Source organism: Petaurus breviceps, unplaced genomic scaffold (assembly GCF_028583685.1).
Source record: "Petaurus breviceps papuanus isolate PSGF00001 unplaced genomic scaffold, PetGlider_PUasm1.0 91023, whole genome shotgun sequence".
Lineage (NCBI taxonomy): Eukaryota > Metazoa > Chordata > Mammalia > Diprotodontia > Petauridae > Petaurus > Petaurus breviceps.
In genome coordinates, this window is record NW_027187398.1 from 3,619,345 (window position 1) to 3,644,316 (window position 24,972).

Here is a 24,972-nt window from a genome sequence, read left to right on the forward strand (position 1 = left end):
GTCTACTACCAACTATTTAAAAGTCATAATGAAACATCTAGTATGGTTTGTGTAGTTTGGTCATTCAGTCAACATTGTTTGAGCTCCCATCTCTACTGGCATCATGATACTAGGCAGCAGAGAGAGGAATGAAAGAAATGGAAGACTTCATTGAGCTTCAGTGGAAATAAACATGTGCATGAAAACAGTTAATAGTATTCTATAGCAATATTTAAACTGGTGTAAATATTAACTGTTGAAAATGAGATAGAGACAATAGTTCTTTCAGATACAGTTAAGGGGGTATTAAAAGTTGAGTATAATTAGCCAGAGTTTTTCAAATAAAAAATAGAGCTATTCCAAATGTTTATTTATAAAATTGAAGAATATTATCCAGAATTAATTTGTAAACATTACCTTTGCTGCTCCATGATCATTTGATTTTCTGATCTATCTTTACTAGTAAAATTTTTTAAATCATTTTGCTTGTTCATATTTTATTGCAATATTTTTAAATGAACCATTTCAACATGATAAATTCCTAACTAAATGCTATTTGGGATGGGTTATATTTTGGGGAAGATTTTGCCTTTATAATAAACTTGTATATTTTATAAATGCAATTTGGGTGGACTTTTATTATAAATTTTATTGAGAAAACAGAGTTATGACCAGACTCACATAACTTATTTCAGTTCTTTTCTCCTTCCTGTCTTGTGAGAAAAAGTTGTGTTTTTCTCAGTTAACTGCAGCTATTACTATTATTATGACAATATAATAGCCAAAGGAAACCTATTGTCCTCAAATTTTGTCTATTGTCCATAGCATTGATTTGTCAATAAATCCAAACAACACAGTTTTTGTCCGTATTTGTGTAAACATAGTGATTTGAAAGAACAAAACAAGACTAAATAAAAATTATTTTCTAAAAATCTTTGAAACTCTTTGTTTCCAAACAGGCTGCTACATGTTCGAAATGGAAACTGTAAATATCATTTGGGTGAAGAAACATTCAAGTTAGCTCAGTCTTACATGGACAAGCTTGCAAAACATGGCCAGCAGGCAAATAAAGCTGCTCTCTATGGAGAATTATGTGCTTTACTCTTTGCAAAAAGTCATTATGATGAGGTGAGTATTCTTGGGGTGGTGGTGGGTGGGTTTTAGATGTGCATGTCTTAACTTACTGTTAAACAAAACCATTCGTCTTTTTATTGAAGAAAATATAACTTTAGTCTTTTTTCAGCAGCTATGCCATTATACATGTGTTCCTGAAAAATTTAGTACAGATAAACATTTTATAAATAAAATTTAGCACCCTGAATTCATAAGAATTTGTTTTTGAAGTCTTATAAAGCTATCCCTTTTCTTATTTGTCTTATAAATCCTGATTTTTCACATATTAAGTTTGCCTAAGACATAGCTGACATATTGAAATTTTAGTTAAAGATTGTGATATATTGGAAATAGCACTGGAGTTGGAGTCATGAGGTGTTGGTTCAAATTATGGGTATTATACTTAATAACAATGTAGCCATTAGGCAAGGACTGGCAATGGGGAGCTTGTGGACACAAGGCCAGCTGCAAGTTCCCCTCCCCTGGCAAGATTTTTAACCTCTCAAGCCCCAGTTTCTTTACAAGTATAATTGGGGTGATAGCCTACTTTATAGAATTACTGTAAGGAAAATTGGTTGTTGGTAGCTTTTTATTTATTGCTCTATCTTTAAATTAACATTTCAATGTGATAGATTCTTAGCTAACTGCTATTTTGGTGTAGGCTATATTTTGGGAAGAATTTGCATTTATAATGAATTTGTATTTATTATAGTTTTAATTTGGGTGGACTTTTATTATAACTTTTAATGAGAAAACTGAATTATGAGAAGGCTTACATGGTTTGTTTAAATCCTTTTCTTGTCTTGTGAGAAAAACAACTGTGTTCTTGGTTAAGTTACAGTACTCCTCAAAGTTCAGATAAAACTATCCCTAAGGGAATTTGTTTTGGTTAACAGCTTTTGTTTTTGTTTCTTGCTCTGGGGAGAGGGAGAAGGATGGATTTTTCTTTTATTGAAAGAATATTTAATTAAAAATGGAAAAAAAATATTAAGTTAACTTTAGTTTTTTAAATTTTAAGTAAATTTTTAAGAATTTAAGCCATTGCTAATGAATGGTTAGGTTGGGAGGTAGCCCTTGGTATCATACTTTACTTGTCATAAGCCAACAAAAAGTTTTTGTGTAGCTTTTAAAATTTTGAATGATCATTTACTCTAGAAATTAAATATGAATCCATATTTAATAAATATAGATTCTTGAAAGGGGAGTTAAAATCAAGATAATAAAATTATTATAAAGAATTGTCTTTTATTTTTGTCAGTATTCTATTTGTCAGTTAATTACTACCTAATTTCTGTTCTTTGTAGTCATATTGTGTTGGCATCTTACTATTACTATAATCCTATTTGTACAGTTTGTTAAAAACTGAGAAAAATAGTTGTTACCTGGAGCACTTGTTTTTATCCTAGAATTATTTCTGAGTTGTACTTTATTTTCATTTTTTCCCCTTGCTTCTACTTCTATATCATATGTCTCATTCACCTAAACAGTAACATTTTCATTAAATGCTTCTGTTTAATTTATGCTGCTTATGTAAATATTTGTCTTGTGTAGGCTTACAAATGGTGCATAGAAGCTATGAAGGAAATCACAGTTGGATTGCCAGTCAAAGTTGTGGTGGATGTTTTACGACAAGCTTCAAAGGTGAATTTAAAGTTCATTTGTTAGTTCACTTAAAACTATTTTTACACTTTAAAAACCACTATTCCTTTTAACTTCATACCACATATTTGGTTTTGTAACATGGTTATCTTTTCCTAGTAAATCATGGCAGAATAGTAATTTGGCTACTTAAAATCTTCCAGTATAGAATTTAACTAATTTTTACCATAGTTTATGCAAAAAATTTAAGATAATTCAGCTGACATGATGTTAGGTCACTAAATCTGAAGCAAAAATATTTTTCTACCTCTACCTTAGTTCTAGTAGACTAAGATTTTAAATAATACTTGTCATATTGTGGTTGATTGCTTCTTTTGCCAAAGTAATTAGTTGGTGTGTATGTACCTTCCTTCCTTTTGAAGGAACAGCATTGTTCTATTTTTGATATGGATGGGATTGTTCTGATTAGTTTTGTGTATTTGGCCAGTAACCTTTTTCTTATTTACTCTTGTGCCATCTTCTACAACTAAATCTTGCCAATGAGGAGGTTTTCCCAGGGAAGGCGAAATACTTGGAGAAATACATTGACCCTTTAAGTGCAGGGATGATTTAGTTGGCCGAGGCTTAAGAAGTAAATGTACCCCATCAAATCAAGAGCAATGTTGTATTTATTCAATAAGCCTTTATTAAGTACTTTCTGTGTTATGTAACTTGGAATATAAAGATAAAAACAATACTGTGACTTCCCTGCAGGACCCCACCTCATATTGGAGGAAAATAACATGAACCTGAAAAAAAAAATTAGATTTAATTGTTTTTGAATTCTATATGTCTCCCCATTGGAAAAAAGAAAGAAAGCAAGAAAGAGGAAAAAATCCTTGTAAAAAGAATATGCATAGTTGAGCAAAATAAATTTACTCTTTGGCCATATCCAAAAAGGTACTTTCTTTTTACACCTTAAATCCGTCACCTCTCCTCCTGGGTCCTTTAGAATGGTGACTAGTTATTTCATTGATCACAGTTTTCTTAAGTCTTTCAAAGTTGTTTGTCTTTAAATTATTATTACAATTCTGATTTTACTTCTTCATTCTGCATTATTAGCTCATACAAATCTTCCTGTCATTTCTTATGGCACAATATTATTTTGTTACCTTCAATTATGCAATTGATGATCACCCCTTAGTTTCTAATACTTTTCCATGGCAAAAAGGCTACTATAAATATTTTGAACATTAGAATTACTTTTCTGCTTGCTTTGATCTCTTTGGGGTGCTATCACTGGGTCAAAAAATATGCCTAATTTACTAACACTTTTTGGCATAGTTCCAAATAATTTTCCATAATGGCTGGAGTAATTCATATCTTTTCCAGCAGTACATTTATGTACCTATTTTCCCCACAGCCCCTCTGTCATTTTCCTCTTTTGTCATGTTTTGCTTTGAAGGGAAGGTATAGCTTATAGGAATTGGAGGTTGACGGATTGAGAATAAAATGTAATTTGAAAACCCTAAGGATGAGGATTGGGAAATACAGCTGAACTACTTTTTTTTCAATTTTTTTTTCGAGGGCAATTGGGGTTAAGTGACTTGCCCAGGGTCACACAGCTAGTTTTTGTGTTAAGTGTCTGAGGCCAGATTTGAACTCGGGACCTCCTGACTCCAGGGCCGGTGCTCTATTCACTGCGCCACCTAGCTGCCCCCACAGCTGAACTACTAGAGAAAAGAGGGAGAATGACCTCCTGTTTGATAAATAATAACTGCTAGGAAGTAAAAAGTTTTAGAGATTATTTAGGATCATATAGGGGCAGTATGTCTAAGTGAAATGCGTTTCAAAGGAGAAAAGGTTGTAAAGTGACAGTGAGAGAATCTGAAAATTGGAGAGAGAAGCATGTTTACTCCTAAAAAGCCCAGAGTGTGAGTTGAAAGCACTAGAGAGAAGGCAGTCAGGGATAAAGTATATATAATGGAGGGGCTTCAGTAATTGCAAAGAACTGGAAGGGCAGTTTGTTACTACTGAAACACAGTTTTAGTGGACACAACGAGAAGAGAATGAGATAGGAACACTGAAGAAGTGAAACTAAGCATGGCTACAGATGAGCAAGGAAGAGAGAGTCTGACTTCGTAGCCTGTGAGTTTTAATTGTAGGGAGTTTGAAAAGAATTAAAAGAAAAATCACTAAATGTTTGCTTAGAAAACAAGATGGGAGGGGAGTGACAGAGCCAAGATGGCTGAGTCAAGGCAAGTACTTACTTGAGTTCTCCCAAATTCTAAAGTGGTAGAACCAGCAAAAGGATGGGATGGAACAATTTTTAAGCCCAAGACACCTTAAATAATTGTTAGGAAAGGTCTGTTTCACTGGGGTGATAATGGAGCACAGAGCTGCACCCTAGGAAACCAGCAGTAGGCCTTGGGGGGAGACTAAATCAGATGCTTCCAAAGCTCTCAACTTATAGACTGTAAGGGAGAGTCAGACAGCTGTTCAGAAGGAGATTATGTGGGACCCTTTGATAGCACTAGGAGCAAGACTCAGTTGTATTGTCCATACTTGATTTTGAGTCATAAAGAATACTAGCAAGAGTCACAATTGGTCACAGTTGCAGGGCAAAAAAGAGGACTTGTGATCACTCAAAGGTCAGGAGAACAGTGACCACACCTCCTAGATCATACTACCTTGGAAGAACTGAAAATGTAGACTTCACCACCAACCCCTCAGGACTAACACTGAAAACAGCAGCACAGGAAAAATCTGAATCTTGAGACAGTGCCCCCTCCATCCGAGGAGCAGAGGCAAACTTTAACATAAAGTTAAAAGGCAAGAAAAAGGCTAGGAAAATGAGCAAACAACAAAAAAAGAACCCAACCATAGAAAGTTAGTATGGTGACAGAGAAGATTCTTAAAACACAAACTCAAAAGACAGTAATGTCAAAACATCTACATGAAAAGTCTGAAAAAAAAATGTGAATTGGTCTTAGTCCCTGTTCCCCGCCCCTGACCCTCTCCCCCCAACAAAAAAAAATTCCTGGAAGACCTCAAAAAAGATTTTAAAACCCAAGAGGAGTAAAAGAAAAGCAGCATTTTAAAAAACTGCCAAATGGTGAAAGAGGAACAAAAATCCACTGAAGAGAATGTCTTAAAAAGCAGAACTGTTCATATTGAAAAAGATGTACAGAAATTCATTAAAGAAAAGAACTCCTAGAGGGGCAGAGCCAAGATGGTGGAGTAGAAGCAGGAAAACTCCATGAGCTCCCCCCATAACCACCTCAAATACCTACAAAATATATGACTCTAAAAAAATTTTAGAGCTACAAAACCCACAAAGTGACAGAGAGAAACAAATCTCCCACTGATGACAGCCCAGCAGGCCTACAGAAAGGGTCCATCGCAGCTCACTGGGAGCCAAGCCTAGCCCCACATTAGCCCAGGATTTTAGCCCCAGGGCAGCCCTGACCAACTGCAGCTGGAGCAGACTTCAGGAGAATGAATCACTATCAACTGTGGCGGTTTCCAGAGTTATCAACCCATAAATGCCAAAGAGCAAGTAAAAGGTCAGTGGGGAACTGTTGAAACTGGAGGGGAAGAGTGAGGTCCAGCCCCTGCCCCCAGGGCGAGAAGTGGCAGAGGCATGTGGCTGCTTCAGAGCTCCTGGCCTGCTGATTATAGGGGGACCAAGCAACCATTCAGAGGGTAACTGCTCTTGCTTTAACCTGCTTAGATCTAAATTGCTGTCCTGGGTGGAGGTCCTAGGGTGTGTGGCCAGTGGGCCAGAGCTTGTGGGGGCTGCAGAGAGGGCACCCAACAAACAGCTCCAGCAGCTGTGAAAATCCCAGCGATTTGATACAAAGCTCTCCTCTCTGGAAGCAGAGTTCTACCGCGGCAAGGAGCTCAGAAGTCAAGTAATTGACTGGCATCATGAACAAACAGAAAGCAAAGCAAGCACAGCAGTCAAACCCTAGATTCCTTTTTTGGGGACAAAAAGGATCAAAGCATGGAACCGAAAGGAAGACAAGTCAGAATTCCTGCCTCAAAAGCTTCCAAGAAAAATATGAACTGTTTACAGGCCATGGAGGAGCTCAAGAAGTATTTTGAACATTAAGTAAGAGAAGTGGAGGAAAAACTGGGGAGAGAAATGAGAATGACGCAAGAAAATCATGAAAAGAGTCAACAACTTAACTGAAGTAAATAATACCTTTAAAAATAGAGTAACTCAAATGGCAAGAGGTCCAAAAAGCCAATGAGGAGAAGAATGCCTTAAAAAGCCGAATTGCCCTGATGGAAAAGAAATTTCAAAAGCTCACTGAAGAGAATAATTCCTTCAGAATTAGATTGGAACAAATGGAACCTAATGACTTTATGAGAAATCAAGATATAGATCTAAACAAATGAAAAAATAGAAGGCATTGTGAAATATCTAATTGGAAAAACCACTGACATGGAAAATAGATCCAGGAGAGATCATTTAAAATTTGACTACCTGAAAACCATGATCAAAAAAAGAATCTGGAAATCATCCTTCAAGAAATTCTCAAGGAAAAATGCCCTGATATTTTAGAACCAGAGGGCAAAATAGAAATTGAAAGAATTCACTGATCACCTCTTGATAAAGATCCCCAAAAGAAAACTCCTAGGAATATAGCTAGTTCTGGAATTCCCAGGTAAGGAGAAAATATTACAAGCAGCCACGAAGAAACATTTTGAGTATTGTGGAAACACAATCAGGATAACCCAAGATCTAGCAGCTTCCACATTAAGGGATCGAAGGTCCTGGACTATGAGATTCCGGAGGTCAAAAGAGCTAGGTTTAAAACCAAGAATCACCTACCCAGCAAAACTGAGTATAATGTTTCAGGGGCAAATATGGTCATTCAATGAAATAGAGGACTTTCAAGCATTCTTGATGAAAAAACCAAAGTTGAATAGAAAATTTGACATTCAAATACAGGACTCAAGAGAAGCATGAGAAGGTAAACAGGGAAAAGAAATCATAAGAAACTTATTAGAGTTGAACTATTTACATTCCTACATGGAAAAACTACTCCTTAAAATGTAAATTGGCCAAATGAAGGAGATATAAAAACTCACTGAAGATAATTTCTTAAAAATTAGAATTGGGGGGGTGACTGGGTTGGGCAAGAATAGAGCACAAGCCCTAAAGTCAGGAGGACCTGAGTTCAAATTCGGCCTCAGACACTTAATTCTTACTAGCCTTAATACTTAATTAATACTTAAAATACTTAATACTCAGACACTTAATACTTACTAGTGTGACCTTGGACAAGTCACTTAACCCCAACTGCCCTCCAAAATGCCCCCCCAAAAAAATTAGAATTGGGCAAATGAAAGCTAATAATTCCATGAGACATCAAGAAATAATAAGTCAGTCCAAAAGAATAAAAAAGAGAGAAATAGGGAAATAATTGTAGGATGGAGGGAAATATCTAGTAATTATAACTATGAATGTGAATGGGATGAACTCACCTATAAAATGGAAGTAGATAGCATAGTGGATTCAAAACCAGAATCCTGTAATATGTTTTTACAAGAAACATACTTGAAGCAAAGAGATACATCTGGAACAAAGGTATAAGGGGCTGGAGCAGAATCCATTATGCTTCAGCTGAAGCAAAAAAGACAGCAGTGGTAGTAATGATTTCAGACAAAAAGAAAAAATAGATCAAATTAAGAGATTTAAGCAGGGAAACCACATTTTGCTAAAGGGTACCATAGACAATGAAGTAATATCAACACTAAACATAAACATATGCATCAAATGATATAGCATCCAAATTACATTAAATTAAAGAGGGTTTGCATTTAAAAGACCAGTGCAGCCAAGTTTAGAAGGAAAGCAGAAAACAGGAAAAAATTTGCAACAAGTTTCTTTGATATAGACCTCATTTCTCAAACATACAGAGAACTGAGTTGAGTTTATTAGAAATACAAGTCATTCCCCAACTGATTAATGATCAAAGGTTATGAACACACAATTTTCAGAAAAAGAAATCAAAACTATCTAGTCATGTGAAAAAAATGCTGTATAGCTCTTTTTGTGGTGGAAAGAATTGGAAATGGACGGGATGCCCAACAGTTGGGGAATGGTTGAACAAGTTGTGGTATATGAATGTAATGGATTTGTTGTGCTATAAGAAATGATGAGCAAGTAGACTTCAGAAAAAGCTGGAAAGATTTGAGTGAACTGATGCTGAGTGAAGTGAGCAGACCCAGGAGAACATTGTACACAGTAATAGCCACAATGTATGATGACTAACTTTGATAGACTTATCTCTTCTTAGCAATGCAAGGATCCAAGACAATTCCAAAGGACTCATGATGTACACATCCAGAAAAAGAACTATGGAGTCTGAATGCAGATTGAAGCATATTACTTGCTCTCTTTTTTTTTTTTCTCATTGATTCTCCCATTGGTTCTAATTCTTTTTTGCAACATGACTAATGTGAAAATAGATTTAATTTGAATGTGTGTGCATATATATATACACACATGCCATCTTGGGGTGAGGGGAGGGGAGAGGTGGGGAAGAAATTTGGAACTCAGTCTTACGGAAGTAAATGTTGAAAACTAAAAAGGAATAAATTTTTTAAAAGAATTTTTTTAATGTTATAAACCATTATTGATTAGAGAAATACAAATTAAAACAACACCGAGTTGTACTACTGTTAAAGGAAAGCAACTCAGAATGGGTTAACAAGCTTACTTTAATCAGTCAAAAACATATCGTTTACCTAGTTCAGGGGAAAAAGGTCAGCACCCCAAACTTCAGAATATACAGACAGAATCATCAAGACAGAGAAACAGATCAAGTAGACAGTTTCCAAACTGTCCAACCATTACATCCATACCAAATCAACATCTGGGTTTCCTCAATTGGGTTTTTCAAAGCCGGGAGGCTCTCAACAACGGCTTCCCAGAGTCTCATCTGATCAAATCACAGAACACTTCTCAAAGTGAGCCCCAAAACAAAGCTACACATCAGGACTTATATAGCCTTCTCCTGGCTCAGAGAATGTAACAACCTTATTGACTCACTGGCCAATCAAGAAGTATCTACTGAAAAACAAGCCTCCCACCCCAGGCTCCATGTTCACTTTAGCCTAGGGGCAGGGAAGATCTTAAAAATTTACATTCCCATTACAACCACTTTATGCCTATTAGATTGACTAGTTCATCAGAAAAGGAAAATGAAAGAGAAGGAACTATATGTACAAAAATATAGCAGCTCTTTTTGTGGTGACTAAGAATTGGAAATTGTTTGGATGCCTGTTAGTTCAGAAATGGTTGAACTAGTTGTGGTATGTGATTGTAATGAAATATTATTGTACTATAAGAAATTATAAGCAGGATGCTACCAGAAAAATCAGGAAAGATTTAACATGAGCTAATGCAAAGTGAAGTGAGTGCTTTGAAGGAGAACATTGTAAATAGTAACAGCAGTATTGTACAGTGAGTCATCAGCTATGAATGACTTAGCTTTTATCAGCAAAACAATTCCTTAAGTCCTAAGGACTTAAGATGAAAATGGTATCTGCTACCAGAGAAAGCACTAATGGAATCTGAATGCAGATCGAAGAATACGTTTTTCCCTTTATTTATCTTGGTTGGATTTTTTTGGGGGGGGGTGTCCTGTTTTCTTTTACAACATAACTAATATGGAAATATGTTTTGCACATGTATATCGTATATCAAATTGCTTATTGTCTCAGCGAAGGGGGAGGAGGAGAGAGATAATTTGGAACTCCATTCTTTCTCTGGGTGTAGACATCTCTCTCTGTCATGAGTCTTTTGGGATTGACTTATAACTCTTCATTGCTGAGAAGAGTCCAGTCTATCAAAGTTGAAGACCTAATTACTTCTTGATCCACATAATTGACAAATGCTTATATTAAAAAAATATAAGCATGTATTTGATCCAAATAAATTACATATATATATATTCAGGAATGAAAAAAACAAAGATAATTTCTAGGAATAGTTTCATAAGAAGCTACTACCTTCACAGTTCAAAACACAAATGATAAAACAGTAGAAAAAACTTTAGGAGCTGGCCAAAGGTTAATACAGCAAATCTTAGATCAGAATGAAAAGAATGTGTGGAGTAAACATTAATACAATACCAAAATAGATAATAGAATTTAGATTAAAGGGGAAGGAAAAAAAGATCTATATGAAGTACTCTTTAGCTGACTTGTGATTGTAAAAGTATATATTAACACCTACTACATTGTACTTTGAAGATGTCTTTGCAGGATGGGACTAACAACTTCATTATGGACATTATACAGAATGACCTTTTATTAGTGCTTAAGTGGAACTAGCTTGCCTTCTTGGCCTTATTCTATGAACTGTGTTCTTAGGGATAGTTTCCTTTTATACTTTTATAATCAGCAGAAGTGTACAAATCATATTTTTTGTGAAATATAGTTTATATTTTGCCAAAAAAAATTTTTCGCTCTTAATTTTGTTTGTAATATCAATTAGTTTAGCCACTTATGTTGAAAATATTTAATGGTTTTTCTTCCTCAATCTCTAGGCTTGTGTGGTAAAACGTGAATTTAAGAAGGCAGAACAGTTAATTAAACATGCAGTGTACTTAGCACGGTAAGTGACTATTATTAAAAGTATATTTTGGTGTGGCTAGGTGGTGCAGTGAGTAAAGTGCCGACCCTGGAGTCAGGAGAACCCGTGTTCAGTTCTGGCCTCAAGACACTTAACACCCACACAAAAAAACTATCCGTGTGACCTTGGACAAGTTACTTAACCCCAATTGCCCTCCAAAAAGCAAAAAAAATAAAAAAGTATATTTCCATATAATAAATACAGACTTTAATAAAAAAAAATTCTTTTTGGAGGGAAATTGGGATCACATGGCTAGTAAGTGTTAAGTGTCTGAGGCCAAATTTGAACTCAGTTCCTCCTGACTACAGGGCCGGTGTTCTATTCACTGCACTACCTAGCAGCCCCCAGGAAAAAAATTAAAGTATTAAGAGGGTAAAATAGTATATCTTAAAAATACATCTCTTAAGCCCCTAGATTCTAATTTTACATATTTTTACAGGGAACATTTTGGAGCCAAACACCCAAAATACTCAGATACGCTGCTTGATTATGGATTTTACTTACTCAATGTGGATAATATCTGCCAGTCTGTTGCAATTTATCAGGTATGTTAAAAATTCACATTTTTTTTGGTCCTTGGAGTCCCCAAGTTTAATCTCTCTGCAAAGCTTTTGTTTTTGTAACACCATGTAGTTTGCAAATAATGGGTCTGGTCTGACTGGTAAGTAACCACTTTCTATGAATAACAGATTTTCAGTTCCCTAGAATAATTCTCTTAAGGACGAGCAGATTATTTTATTAGAATCATTTTTGTTGTTAAATGAAAGCCAATATTATAGTTAATACTAATATGAATAGGTAGAAGTATTTTCCTTTCATTTGCCATGATGATATTGTTACCTATTAAATCTCACTTTAGAGTTATTGAATCAATAATGTTAAGATTACCCTAATTGCTGCAAGAAAAACATAGTTATTATTAAGTGGTCAAAATATATAAATGCCCTCCCTAAGAAGTAGAACAAAGTCAGCTTCATAAAGAAATTACTATATGAACATTTTTGTAAGTTCATTCCTTACTCCTTTGGGGGGGGGGGGGAAGGCAGGGCAATTGGGGTTAAGTGACTTGCCCAAGGTCACATGGCTATTGACTGTTAAGTGTCTGAGACCAGATTTGAACTCAGATCTTCCTGACTCCAGGGCCAGTACTCTATTCATGCACCACCTAGCCGCCCCCTTTCCTTGCTCTTTAAGTCAAAATGTGTTCAAAAATTAAACATGTATAGCTTCCTTCACTTGTATTTTAAAAAGCAGTGCATCGTGTTTAGTTTTAAAATATAAGGAGCTGTAGTATATATGCTATACGACTCATAAAACATATAGTATTATATAATTTTCTATAACCATATATACATAACAGTTATGATTAGTTAAATTAGATAGTGATTTGTAAGTGTTCTTGATTAAATAGTATTTCTTTTAATAAATGTTTCAGACAGCCCTTGATATTCGACAGTCAGTATTTGGAGGAAAAAATATCCATGTAGCCACAGCGCATGAAGACTTGGCTTATTCATCTTATGTTCATCAGTATAGTTCTGGAAAATTTGACAATGCATTGTAAGTACTTAAATTCCTCTCTAGCAGAGGAAAAAATCAATCCTGGAGGCCCACTGGAGGAATAGTTTCATCTAGTGCTTTTGGAAAAAATGTACTTTACACAATAAATTCATTCTCCCACCCCCACCCCCAAGTTGAAGAGAAACTACATAGAATAATTGCATAGATCCCTCTCTGGATCCGAAGTTGAAGAACCTGGTTTCACATTCTAACTCTGCTATTAATAGGACCTGTGTGGCCTTGAGATCGAGTACCTTAACATCTGTAGCACTGAGGTTCTTAACATTTTTTGTGTCCTGAACACTTTTGGGATTCTTGGTGAAGCTTATATTAATCCTTTCTCAGAATAATGTTTTAAAACACATAAAATAAATAATGTATTACTAAGGAAATTTATTATTATACTGAAATAGTTATAAAAATATTTTTAAAAGAAAACATGGACACTTTCCTTCTCAAAATAACAACCCCTGGAGTAGACATTACATCATAATGGTCACTTCTCAGAAACTCAAAATTCTCTAATACTTGAACTTAGTTGCTTTTCACAGTTGTGAGAATGCTTAGAATATATTTCTAATCATTTAACATCACTATAGTTCATTTAGTTCTTAGGATTGTAGGTTTATAACTGGAAGGGATTTTAGAAGCTATCTAGACCAGCCTCTTCTTTTTTACAGATAAGAAACTGAGGCACAGAAAGGTTTATAATTTTCATAGGATCATAGATCAAGTTCTTCATTTAGATTTTGCATTTTGATACTAATATGAGATATTCGTATCCACATTTCTCAAAGGATACTCAGTACTTATACAGTGGAAATAGTACAAAGTTTTGCTTTAGCAAAAGGTATGAGGTACATGTCTCTTGGACACTGTCCAAAAATCTTAATTTTATGCTTCTGTTAATGAGTTGGTTATTTCTTTAGTGAAGATCTCAAGGACAGTGTTACAAATGTGTTGCTAAATAATTAAACTAAATTCAACAGATTGAGTACCATTGCTCTCCTTTTAAATGCCAAGTAGATCTCCTCACCATTATAACACTAGGGATTGAGGATTTTGTTTTAAAGCTACAGACTAATTGAACATAAAATATATGATTTAACTTTGGTACAGATTCCATGCAGAACGAGCCATTGGAATCATCAATCATATCCTTCCAGAAGACCATCTTCTGTTGGCTTCCTCAAAGAGAGTGAAAGGTACCTTTTCTAATTTGATTTGTTAATAGTTTTAGTTTAAAATGAAGGACTTAATAGCATTTAAAATTGGAATGATTTATTTCTTTTGGTCTGATTAGACAGGCTGCTATGTTTCTATTTTTTGTTTATTATATACTAGGCAATATAAAATGTTATATTTTAAATGATTGACTAAGTCTAATGAAGGGCTTCTAGTGATTGATAACAATGTTGTTGAGCATTACAGATAATATTTTCATTATTCATATATTTCATATTTTTCAGAGGAAGTGATTTGTACTAATTGTATCAGATGATATAGAAGTGATTTTTTTATTTTCTTGTCAGGATTTTTTTTTTGATTAAACTTTATTAATTTGTTTTCTTTTAGTTTACAGGATTCAATTCCACAGTTCCTTGAATTTCACATTTTGTCCCCCTCCCTCCCCCCCCTCCCCATGGAGGCTTATTATCAAGTATAGTATCTGTAAATACTTTCACATTATACAGTGGTCAGGTTATAAGGATGGATTGTACCAGCTGGAATGAAAAATGGTAAAGAGGACATAAAATCAAATAAGAGAACGAAAAAGATCAGGTATTTTGCTTCCACCTGGATATAAATTTAGTTCTTTCTAGTTCTTTCTCTGGATGCACGTTTTTCTCTCCATCATGAGTCTTATATCCCTGCATTGTTGAGAAGAGTCCAGTCTATCAAAGTTGGTCATCACACATACGTTGTGTCTGTAATTGTGTACAAATTCCTCCTGGTTCTACTCTTCTCACTCAGCATCAGTTCTTTTAAGCCTCTCCAGGTAAATATGAAGACTGCCTGCTCCCCATTTCTTATAGCGCAATAGTATTCCATAACATGCATATACCACAACTTGTTCAGCCATTCCCCAATTGATGGACACCCCCTTAATTTCCAATTCTTTGCCACAACAAAAAGAGCTGCTATAAACATTTTTGTACATATGGGTCTTTCTCCCATTTCTATGATCTCTTTGGGATATAACCCTAGGAGTGGTATTGCTGGATCAAAGGGTATGAAAGTATTTATAGCCCTTTGGGCATAATTCCAGATTGCTCTCCAGAAAGGCTGGATCAGTTCACAACTCCACCAACAATGCATTAGTGTTCCAGTTTGCCCACATCCTCTCCAGCATTTGTCATTTTCCTGTTTTGTCATCTTAGCCAATCTGACTGGTGAGATGTGGTACCTCAGAGTTGTTTTGATTTGCATTTCTCTAATCAATAGTGAATTAGAGCATTTCTTCATGTGCTTATAGATAGCTTTAATTTCTTTCTCTGAAAACTGCCTGTTCATATCCTTTGACCATTTATCAGTTGGGGAATGACTTGTATTCTTATAAATTTGACTCAATTCTCTGTATATTTTAGAGATGAGTCCTTTGTCAGAGACATAGGTTGTAAAGATTCTTTCCCAATTTCCCACCTCCCTCTTAATCTTGGTTACATTGGCTTTATTTGTACAGAAACTTTTCAATTTCATGTAGTCAAAATTATCCATTTTACATTTTATAATGTTCTCTAATTCCTGTTTCGTCATAAAGTCATTCCCTCTCCACAAGTCTGATAGGTAAACTATTCCTTGTTTTAGCAGACTGCTTACAGTATCAACCTTTATACCTAGATCATGAACCCATTTAGACTTGATTTTGGTATATGGTGTTAGATAATGGTCTTTGTCCAGTTTCTGCCACACTATATTCCAGTTTTCCCAGCAGTTTTTGTCAAATAGTGAGTTCTTATCCCAAACACTAGGGTCTGGGGGTTTATCAAACAATACATTACTATAGTCGTTGACTTCTGAATCTCGTGTGCCTAATCTATTCCATTGATCCACTTCTCTATTTCTAAGCCAGTACCAGGTAGTTTTGATGACTGCTGCTTTATAGTACAGACTGAAATCTGGTAAAGCTAGTCCACCTTCCCTAGCATTTTTTTTCATTAATTCCCTTGATATTCTGGACCGTTTATTCTTCCAGATGAATTTTGTTACTATTTTTTCTAACTCTATAAAGTAGTTTTTTGGTAAATTAATTGGTATGGCACTAAATATATAATTTAATTTAGGTAAAATTGTCATTTTTATTATATTAGCTCTACCCAGCCATGAGCAATTGATATTTTTCCAATTAGTTAGATCTGACTTTATTTGTGTGAAAAGTGTTTTGTAGTTATGATCATACAGGTCCTGGGTTTGTTTTGGCAGGTAGATTCCCAAATATTTTATAATGTCTACAGTAACTTTTAATGGGATTTCTCTTTCTACTTCTTGCTGTTGAATTTCATTGGAAATATATAGGAATGCCGAGGATTTATGTGGGTTTATTTTATATCCTGCAACTTTGCCAAATTTATTTATTGTCTCAAGCAGTCTTTTACTTGATTCTCTAGGATTCTCTAAGTATATCATCATATCATCTGCGAAGAGTGATAGCTTGGTCTCTTCTTTGCCTAACTTGATTCCTTTGAGTTCTTTTTCTTCTCTAATTGCTACTGCTAACATTTCTAGTACCAGATTGAATAAGAGGGGTGATAGTGGACACCTTTGTTTCACCCCTGATCTTATGGGAAATGCTTCCATCTTCTCCCCATTACATATAATACTTGCTGATGGCTTTAAATAGATGCTACCTATTATTTTAAGGAAGGCTCCATTTATTCCTATACTTTCTAATGTTTTTAATAGGAATGGATGTTGTATTTTGTCAAAAGCCTTTTCTGCATCTATTGAGATGATCATGTGGTTTCTGCTAGTTTTACTGTTGATATGATCAATTATACTGATGGTTTTCCTAATATTAAACCATCCTTGCATTCCTGGAATAAATCCTACCTGATCAAAGTGTATTATTCTTGAGATAAGTTGTTGTAGTCTTTTGGCTAGTATTTTATTTAGAATTTTTGCATCTATATTCATGAGGGAGATTGGTCTATAATTTTCTTTCTCTGTTTTATCTCTTCCTGATTTAGGTATCAGTACCATATTTGTGTCATAAAAAGAATTTGGTAGGACTCCTTCTTCACTAATTTTCCCAAATAATTTGTAGAGTATTGGAATCAATTGTTCTTTAAATGTTTGATAGAATTCACTAGTGAATCCATCTGGCCCTGGAGATTTTTTCCTAGGGAGCTGACTGATGACTTGTTCAATTTCTTTTTCTGAGATGGGATTATTTAAGTAATTTACTTCCTCTTCAGTTAATCTGGGCAACTTGTATGTTTCTAAATATTCACCCATTTCCCTAAGATTGTCAAATTTATGTGCATACAATTGGGAAAAATAATTCCTAATTATTGTTTTGATTTCCTCTTCATTGGAGGTAGATTCACCCTTTTCATTTTTGATACTCATAATTTGGTTTTCTTCTTTCTTTTTTTTTTATCATATTGACTAAGGGTCTATCAATTTTGTTGGTTTTTTCATAAAACCAGCTCTTGGTTTTATTTATTAGTTCAATAGTTTTCTTAATTTTGATTTTATTAATCTCTCCTTTAGTCTTCAATATTTCTAGTTTAGTATTTAATTGGGGATTTTGAATTTGTTCTTTTTCTAGGTTTTTTAATTGCATGCCCAATTCGTTGAGCTCCCTTTTCTCTAATTTAATCACGTATGCATTCGGGGATATAAAACTTCCCCTAAGAACTGCCTTTAATGCATCCCACAGATTTTGGTATGTTGTCTCATTATTATCATTCTCTTGAATGAAATTACTGATTGTTTCTATAATTTCTTGTTTGACCCACTCATTCTTTAGGATTAAATTGTTTAACTTCCAGTTTGTTTTTAGTCTGTCTTTCCCTGGCCCTTTATTGCATATAATTTTTATTGCATCATGATCTGAGAACGATGTGTTTAATATTTCTGCCTTACTGCATAGAATTGTGAGGTTTTTATGCCCTAGAACATGATCAATTTTTTAGTATGTACCATGAACCACTGAGAAGAAAGTATATTCCTTTTTATCCCCATTCAGTTTTCTCCAGAGATCTATCATACCTATCCTCTCTAAAATCCTGTTCACCTCCTTAACTTCTTTCTTGTTTATTTTGAGGTTGGATTTATCAAGTTCAGATAGGGGGAGATTAAGGTCTCCCACTAGTATAGTTTTGCTGTCTATTTCTTCCTCTAATTCCTTTACCTTCACCTCTAGGAATTTGGAAGCTACACCACTTGGTGCATATATGTTAAGTAGTGATATTGCTTCATTCTCGATGGTGCCTTTTAACAGGATATAGTTTCCTTCCTTATCTCTTTTAATTAGGTCAATTTTTGCATTTGCTTTATCTGAGATAAGGATTGCTACTCCTGCTTTTTTAACTTTAGCTGAGGCATGATGTATTTTACTCCAACCTTTTACCTTTACCTTGTGTGTATCCCTCTGTTTCAGATGTGTTTCTTGTAAACAGCATATTGTAGGATTATGATTTCTAATCCATTCTGCTATCCGTCTCCGTTTTATAGGAGAGTTCATTCCATTCACATTTACAGTTATGATTGTTATCTGTTTCTTTCCCCTTATCCTATTCCTGCCCCTGTTAATGTTCATATTTTTCCTCCCTTCTCCCTTCCCCCCCCTTAATAGTTTTCCTTTTGCCACTGCCTCCCTCAGTGTTCCCTTTTCGGCCCCCCTCCCTTTTCCTCCCCTTTTCCCCTTACTACTTCCCTCTCTACAAACCACTCCCACCCCCCTTTTGTAACCCTTTCCCCCTCCTACTACCTGTAGGATATTGTTATACTTAATGAGGTATGCTATTTTTTCTTCGCATCAAGAATGACAGGAACAGATCTCATGCGAAGCTGCTCTCCCTCCCCTCTTTCCCTCTAAAATGATGTGTGTTCTCCTTGTTTACCTTTCTAAGTCACTGTTGCTTCTCGTAATTGGAGATTGAATTTTCCATTGAGTTCTGGCTTTTTTATCAAGAAGGTCTGGAACTCTGTTATATCATTGAATGACCATCTCTTTGCCTGGAAGAATATGCTCAGTCTCGCTGGGTATGTGATCCTTGGTTGTAATCCAAGCTGTTTTGCCTTCCTGAAAATTGTATTCCACTGCCTCCGATCTTTCAGTGTGGAGGCTGACAAATCCTGTGCAATCCTCACTGTGGACCCTCGATATTTGAATTGTTTCTTTCTGGCCACTTGAAGTATTTTCTCTTTTATCTGGTAGTTCTGGAGTTTGGCCACAACATTTTGAGGATTTTTCAGTTTGGGATCTCTTACAGCAGGTGTCCAGTGGATTCTGTCGATTTCTATTTTCCCCTCAGGTTCAAGTATCTCAGGGCAATTTTCCTTAAGGAGCTCTTGGAGAATGTTGTCCAGGCTCATTTTTTCATCATAATTTTCTGGTAGGCCTATGATTCTCAGATTATCTCTCCTGGATCTGTTTTCCAGGTCAGTTATTTTTTCTTTGAGGTATTTTACCTCTTTTTCTAATTTTTCATTTTTGTTGTTTTGCTTGGCTACTTCTTGGTTCCTCATAGAGTTATTTGTTTCCATTTGTTTAATTCTGGTTTTTAGCAAATCATTTTCCTTGGTTAATTTTTGAAGCTCCTTTTCCATATCATACACTTTTCTATTTAGAGAGATGTTTTCCTCATTATAATGCTTTTCGAATTCTGCTATTTTCGTTTTGAGAGAATTATTCATTTTCTCTTCTATCTCTCTCATTTTGCTTTCAAAGTTTCTTTTGATCTCATCTAGGAGAGCCTTCTGTGCTTGGGATCCATTCCCTGTTGAAGTTTCTGCTGTGGGTGTGGAGTCCACATTGTCTCCCTCTGAGGTTGGTTCCTCCCTCTGAGGATAGTAGGACTCTAGAGTCTTTGTCTTTGTAGTCTGCTTTCTACCCATTTTGAGGCAGGGTCCTAACCACACCCTTCCTCTAGGATCCCAAGCCTTTACTGTAGAGGGTTTTGCCCTGGACAATAGTTACTATATTTTCAGGGTCAGAGGGGGGGTTTGGAGCAAGTGGGGTTCACTCTGTCATCCTCGTCTTTGGAGGTCCTGAAAGGGGCTTTTTTTTTTTTTTAAAGATTTCTGGGCTATGAAGTGGTAGCCCCAGGAGTGTTTGCTCTCCAGTATAGGGGCCCCTGTCTTTGCTTCTTACCTTGCTCTTTCCAGTCCCAGCCCTTTGGTGATAGGCCTGGTAGTGGACCTTGTGGTTGGTGGGAAGACTTGCTCTGGGAGTTGATCAGGCCCCTTCCTGGCCTGTGTCCGCCGTGTCGCCGCACCTACCCGGCCTGCGTTCGCCCCGTCCCAGGATTTTCTTAAATGCCAGACACTGGAAATACCTTACATTAATCTTAATGTTGGGTCATCCCAACCTCATTGCAAAACACCTGATCACATTTGTCTTTGTACCATAGTTTTTGAGCTTTTGTAGTAGCTCCAGTTACCTTAGAACCCAACAGTATGTGTGTTTGGGAGTTTATTTCATTGATGTGTGGTTAAAGATTGAATGTTACAATATGGAATTTCACAGGTTTTACTAGAGCTCTGTCAGTCACTCCTTTAATATACGTTTAGAGAATCTTTATTTGGTTTTTCTTTTCTGCTTATAATCATCTCATTGATAAATTTATACTCAAGCAAAATTCACCAAAATGGTGTGAACTAACTCCTTTAACTTTGCCCTGTAAAAACTAAAAGCCTAATACAAGACTATACAAAGTACAAATTTGTCATTGTTTCAAATGCCATGTGTGAAATGGAGATTAAATGCTGACACGTATTTAGGCAAATTGAATATATTTACTGTTGAATGATTCTAAATCATTTTGGCCCTTTATTTTTTAACAATTAAAAATTTTTTTTTTAATTTTTTGCTATTTGGACAGGGGAAGGGTTAAGTGACTTTGGACCGTTGGGGTTAAATGACTTGCCCAAGGTTACGTGTTAAGTGTCTAAGGTTGGATTTGAACTTAGGACCTACTGACTCCAGGGCTGGTGCTCTATTCACTTCGCCACCTAGCCGCCACATTTTTGGCCCATTCTTTTAAAAAAAGTATAAGTGATTTTGATAGTATGGATTTCTGAATACTGTGATTGTGATTTTTGCGAAATACAATGAGTTTGTTTCTTTTTTCAGCACTTATTTTGGAGGAGATCGCAATTGACTGTCATAATAAAGAAACTGAGCAGAGGCTGCTTCAAGAAGCTCATGATTTACATTTGTCTTCACTCCAACTTGCAAAAAAAGCTTTTGGGGAGTTTAATGTTCAGACTGCAAAACACTATGGCAACCTTGGAAGACTTTATCAGTCTATGAGAAAATTTAAGGTAGTGGTGTCTTTAGCTAAAAATTTATCTCCCCTTTTGTACCTAGAATAGTAATTTTTGTGTAAGAGTATAATGCATTGTATTTCCCTGGAAGTATTAAACCACTTCACAGAAATGCATTTGAAATAGTCAACATGTACTGTGGCCACACAAAAGCTTCAGAATGAATATGTTTTATAAAGTTAATGCTTCTCCTTGGGGAGAAGCTTCTTTATTGGGTATAAGCTGCTAAACTTGAGGGCAGCTATAATTTAGTTCCTTATGCCTGGGAATTTTCATATGAAAACTGGGTGGCAATTTGCCGGAGATTTTATAGAGGGAATGCCAGCTTCAGGTAGTAGTTGAATTAGACCTCTGAGGCCCTCTCCACTCTTTAAAATTCCAAAAATGCTGTATGTTTCTGTATTTTGATGGATCTTGGTTTTCAGGAAGCAGAAGAAATGCACATCAAAGCAATTCAGATTAAAGAACAGCTTCTTGGTCAAGAAGATTATGAAGTAGCCCTTTCAGTGGGACATCTGGCTTCTTTGTATAACTATGATATGAATCAGTATGAAAATGCAGAGAAACTTTACTTGAGATCAATAGCAATTGGTACGTCATTTAACTTCTTTCCAGTTCACTGATTAGATTGTGCAGCATGGCATACAGTATTTTTTATCAGAATTTCATTAGAAAAGTTTTAATCGTCTTGGAACTGCTGTGGATAGAAACTAGCACAGGAGCATACAAGAGTCATACAGCTTGCATAAATGGAACTCCTTTGCTTCACTTTTGGACCCAGTTTCTTTTTACTATAGAATGTTCTAGACTACTAAAGGATGTATAAAACACTGTTTTTAGATAATTCTTTTTTTTTTTTTTTTCCTTTTGGAGGGCAGTTGGGTTTAAGTAACTTGCCCAAGGTCACACAGCTAGGTTTTTTGTTTGTGTGTGTTAATTGTCTGAGGCTGGATCCAAACTCAGGTCCTCCTGATTCCAGGGCCAGCACTCTACTCACTGTGCTACCTAGCCGCCCCTAGATAACTCTTAAATGAATAAAAGTAACTTGTTGCTTTAAAATCTTTGTACATTCAGTAGTATTTTATGAGATTGGATAACTTCTATTTAATAATTTGTCACTATTTTCTTGTTCTCCACTGTCAGTATTGAGCTTCATCTGGAGAAATGTGAACTTAGAAATATGAGGTGGTTGGCTGCCTCTTTTCTTTTGCTTGTCTATGAAGTTGTCTTTCTGATTATCGTTTAAAAATCTCACACATTCATATTTTAGTTTTGTTGAATAAATAATTGTTAAAAGTATGGTGGTAAAGGTAGTTTGATGATATCCTTCAGAACTAGGAAAACTAAGGTGGAGAACCCTTTTTCTATCAATGACAGCATAAGTAATTTAACCTTTTACCCATTGATTCCTCTGTTAGGAATATTTCTTGACTGTTATAAAAAAGCAAATTTCATTGGGTTTTCATCTTAAAAGAGAAAACTATATGAAATTCTCTTCATCTACTTTTTAAATTAGTAGCACTATTTCATATATGCAGCAAATGTGATTTATACAATATACACTCATATATACCTACATAACATTTATACACACATATGCTTTCTTGGGCCTTCATGGAGGATTCATTTTATATTCTTTCAAGATGACTTTGTTAAACATAAAAAGGCTTACTTGCATTTTTGTAATTATAGATGTATAGATGGGACTGTCCCATCTTGATGTTTGCTCTAAGTACTGGATGAAATGAAGCCCAGGGCCAAACCTGTCTTAATTTACTGAAATTGATCCTTTTTACCATTAAATGGTTTACTTCTGCTTTCTCAGAAAAATTTTCTTCTTGTGAACTAACCACTTAAAGTAGTGGGAGTTAAAGAAAACATAGATATGACTAGAGCCATCAATAACGTCTAGGTGTTTGAACTTTTAAAAGAATAAAGTGAAGGCACCTAATATTAAAAACTGATTTGTTCTTAATAAATACATAATTTTAGTTTTGCCAGTTTCTTATTTTTTTTTTCTTTTTTAGGGAAGAAACTTTTTGGTGAAGGCTACAGTGGACTAGAGTATGATTATCGAGGTCTCATTAAACTTTATAATTCAATTGGCAATTATGAGAAAGTATTTGAATACCACAATATTCTTGCCAATTGGAACCGCTTGCGGGATCGTCAGTTTTCAGTGACAGATGCTCTGGAAGATGTAAACACCAGCCCGCAGTCCACTGAGGAAGTGGTTCAATCCTTCCTGATGTCTCAGAATATTGAAGGACAGAGCTGCTGAGGGTGAACCTCAGTTAACCAATTTACCTTTTCCCAGATTCCAGGGGAATTCATACTGTGAAATCAAAACCATGTAGTTTTCTGGGGCTGGAATTTGCATTGAAACACTGGTCCAGTCCATTGGAGACCCTGTTTTGGTAACCCCTGTCTCACAGAGTGCCCATAGGAATAAGCGCGTATTCAGTTTCTTATCAGCATGTACAGCATGTGTCGTAGTCTGGCTCACATTTTCAACCTAGTAGAACAAACACCAGAAGATCCTATTTTTTTCTTTTTCAAAGGAAGTCATTTTGCAGAGAGCCTGCAAGAAAAACCCTAAATAAAACTATTTAAGAGTTTAAAAGAGTTGCATTCTTATTATGAAAGGATGATTTTAACAACTGTTTTTAACAAATAATTCTTCCATGTGGAGGTATTCAATACTGTATTGTAAAAAGATTTTATGGAAAACAGTCTTTATATGCAATATAGAAAAGTTAATCACAAGTACTAATGAAAGAGGGATGTCCTGACTTAGGTTTGGTTGCCTTACCAAGGAAAGTAGAGAAGAATCATTCCAAAAACATGTTGTGAACCACACTATGTTGCAAGGAAAGGACTGTTAAGTCGTCTGAACTGGACCAGTGTTGGGCTGTAAGTAATAGAAGATCTGGTAGACCAGCAATCTTAGATTTTTTGGGGGGGTAGAGGGCATTGTTGCTTTGTTTTTTTCTTTCTTCCTTTTTTTTTTGGTACAGCAAAAGCAAGAAACTTTAGTAGTATTTCATGACAGGACCAGGAGGATCTAAAGAGGACCAGTCTTTATAGCCTGAGGTTATTTGGACCAGTGGCTTTAATTTAATATTTCTGCCCTTGCATATATACTTTACCAGTAGGGTGATTTCATTTAGATGTATGATGATCAATGATATGCAAAAATTATATTCATGTAATAAAATTTTTTTAAAATACTAGGAATGAAGTTGGCAGTGGCATGTCTTTAGTAAAGGTACACTAATGTTGATGCCATAAGCAACCCTAGAGATACTTAAATATCTACTGCAGCCATCCCCTTCCCTACTACTCACTTTAAATAAGCTTACCAGTAATTGAGGCAGTAATATGTATACTGGCAAATAATTTTCTGGAAAAATCCAGTTCTGTGTATGGGGACTTCATATCACTGTACATTTTGTAGCAGAAGGGGTCATTGAGGAGAGGGAAGAATAGAGGGAGGAATGCCCCCAAAGCACAATAGGTCTTTTGGTGATACTTCACTTCTGTAGTGAATAATCATACTACCAGAAATATTTTTGCTACAAAAGCATCAGTCA

The 24,972-nt window shown here is 35.5% G+C and overlaps 1 protein-coding gene across 1 annotated transcript in view; it reads left to right on the forward strand.

Annotated features, from left to right (window-relative positions):
- Positions 1-24,002, forward strand: part of APPBP2 (amyloid beta precursor protein binding protein 2) — a 66,204-nt gene extending 42,202 nt beyond the window's left edge. The window contains exons 5-13 of the mRNA XM_069078015.1: positions 939-1,107; positions 2,644-2,733; positions 11,238-11,305; positions 11,763-11,868; positions 12,759-12,883; positions 14,003-14,088; positions 21,186-21,376; positions 21,805-21,970; positions 23,407-24,002. Of these exons, the coding sequence (XP_068934116.1) occupies positions 939-1,107; positions 2,644-2,733; positions 11,238-11,305; positions 11,763-11,868; positions 12,759-12,883; positions 14,003-14,088; positions 21,186-21,376; positions 21,805-21,970; positions 23,407-23,660 (1,255 nt within the window). The 3' untranslated portion in view covers positions 23,661-24,002. The remainder of the gene's footprint in view (positions 1-938; positions 1,108-2,643; positions 2,734-11,237; positions 11,306-11,762; positions 11,869-12,758; positions 12,884-14,002; positions 14,089-21,185; positions 21,377-21,804; positions 21,971-23,406) is intronic.
- Positions 24,003-24,972: the final 970 nt, after the last annotated feature.